Source organism: Sturnira hondurensis, unplaced genomic scaffold (assembly GCF_014824575.4).
Source record: "Sturnira hondurensis isolate 20B ecotype Veracruz unplaced genomic scaffold, ASM1482457v3 Scaffold0023021, whole genome shotgun sequence".
NCBI classification, from domain to species: domain Eukaryota; kingdom Metazoa; phylum Chordata; class Mammalia; order Chiroptera; family Phyllostomidae; genus Sturnira; species Sturnira hondurensis.
This window is the reverse complement of record NW_028095652.1, coordinates 33,002-35,293: the sequence shown is the minus strand read 5'-3', so window position 1 is coordinate 35,293 and position 2,292 is coordinate 33,002. Positions and strand designations below refer to the sequence as shown.

The 2,292-nt window shown below is 46.7% G+C and overlaps 1 protein-coding gene across 1 annotated transcript; it reads left to right on the top strand.

Annotated features, from left to right (window-relative positions):
* The first annotated feature begins 256 nt into the window (after positions 1 to 256).
* Positions 257 to 1,952, top strand: LOC118980711 (olfactory receptor 2Z1-like). The gene is made up of 2 exons (XM_037037364.1): positions 257 to 1,165; positions 1,902 to 1,952. The coding sequence occupies exons 1-2, from the start codon at positions 257 to 259 to the stop codon at positions 1,950 to 1,952; spliced, it is 960 nt and encodes a 319-aa protein (XP_036893259.1).
* The last annotated feature ends 340 nt before the right edge of the window (positions 1,953 to 2,292 follow it).

Below are 2,292 nucleotides of genomic sequence, written 5' to 3'. Positions count from 1 at the left end.
TATTCAGAGATGCAACTTACTGCTCTCTCACCCCATGGCTGTAACAAATATCCTAACAAATATCACTAACTGATTATGGCTTCCCCCTCTAGTCATTCTGGCTGTGACCTCACAACTCTTCTCAAGATGGCACTCTAAGCAACAACTACCACTCAATGGCCTTTGTCATGTGGGATGAAACTTATTTTCCATCCCCACTCAGTCTTTTTGCCATTGATCTCCTGTTCTGCCTGCAGTAAAGGCATATTCTGTAAAAATGGGAGGGGTAAATCAATCAATGACCTCTGACTTCCTTCTGGTGGGCCTCTTCAGTCACTCAGGGTCAAGTCAGCTACTCTTCTCTCTAGTGGCTGCCATGTTTATCATGGGCCTTCTGGGCAACACTGTTCTGCTCTTCCTGATCTACATGGATTCCAGGCTCCACACACCCATGTACTTTCTGCTCAGTCAACTGTCCCTGTTTGATGTAGGCTTCCCCCTGGTCACCATCCCCAAGATGGCATCAGACTTCCTACAGGTGGAAAGTTCCATCTCCTTTGGGGGTTGTGCAGCTCAAATATTTTTCCTTACGCTTATGGGTGTGGCTGAGGGCATCCTGTTGGCCCTCATGTCCTATGACCGTTATGTGGCCGTGTGCCACCCCCTGCAGTATCCTGTGCTTATGAGGCGCCAGGTGTGCCTGCTCATGGTGGGCTGCTCCTGGATGGGAGGTGTTCTCAATGCCTCCATCCAGACCTCCGTCACTCTGCACTTCCCCTACTGTGCCTCCCGAGTCGTGGACCACTTTTTCTGTGAAGTGCCAGCCCTGCTAAAGCTCTCCTGTGCAGACACCTCTACCTATGAGTTGGCGCTGTCCATCTCAGGGGTGCTGATCCTTGTGTTTCCCCTGTTCCTCATCGCCACCTCCTACAGCCAAGTGTTGGGGGCCGTTTTACGCATGCGCTCGGAGGAGGCACGGAACAAAGCCTTCACTACCTGCTCCTCACACATCACAGTCGTGGGGCTGTTTTATGGTGCAGCTGTGTTCATGTACATGGTACCTGGTGCCTACCACAGCCCACAGCAGGACAACGTGGTCTCCCTTTTCTACAGCCTTATCACCCCCACGCTTAACCCGCTCATCTACAGTCTGAGGAACCGGGAAGTGCGAACGGCTTTGGTGAAAGTGATCCACAGGGATGTGCTCAAGATTACATAGGGGGGCTGCTGGTGTGATCAAAGCAGTTTTCTATCCACGTGTGAGGCAAAGCACCCAGGTGTGAGGCAGCTGCTGAGAGCTTCTCTTAAAGGCTGTGTCAGCTTCTTCTCATGTCATGACTAGCCAAGTTCACTTTTTCTTTCATGGACTTGTGGAAATCAATGGTATCAGCCCCAGTCACTTGTATATTCTTTCTCTACTCTTTAGCACTATTTACATGATTGAAGGGCCCTACTTTGTAAAGTTGAGATCTTTCTGAAAAAAAACAAAAATTGACTTTCTCACTGTTCTGGAGGCTGGAATGTCTAAGATCAAGGTGCTGGCTTATTGTTTTCCTGGTGAGGGCTCTCTCCCTGGCTGTAGAGAGCTGCCTTTTCCCTGTACCCTCAGATGGCAGAGAAGTACTCTGGTGCCTCTGCCTCTTCTCCTAAGTACATTGGACCTGTGGGGTTGGGGCCCTCCATCATAACCTCATTTAACATTTATCCTTCCTCACAGACCCTGTCTCAAATACATTCGCATGGGATCTTTAGGCTCCAGTACATGAATTTTGGGGGGACACAAACATTCAGACTATAACAGTGAATTAATAATTGTAATTATTAATGATCACAATTGATTATAATTAAAATAAGATATGTTTGGTATAATAAAATATGTAAATGATAATAGTCATTCATGATCAATATTAAGTAATTCTAAGAACTCAAGATTGGTAAAGAATAATTATGTTAGTGACACTAGCATTTCTTGACCACTTGTTTCGACAGTCATACATCGCTTCCCCCTCTCAGCAGCTTTGTGATGCAGAAACTGTAATGCGTTATGTGTGCATGAGAAAATGAGTCCCCAAAGAGAAAGAGTAATTCACCAATGGCTGCACAGGGACAAGTGGCAGAACTGGTAGTTGAACCCCGGTTTTTCTGTGAGTAAAGACACGGTTCTTTAAGCAATTGTGCTCTATTCACTGTTGAGCAGGTGATGACTACAATGGATTGTGTGTTTGCGTGTGTTGGGTATTTGGACCAGGCAACATCTAAGTGACCATCAAACCCTGGATAATGTAAAAGGTGATGAGGTCAAACTCCATGGTA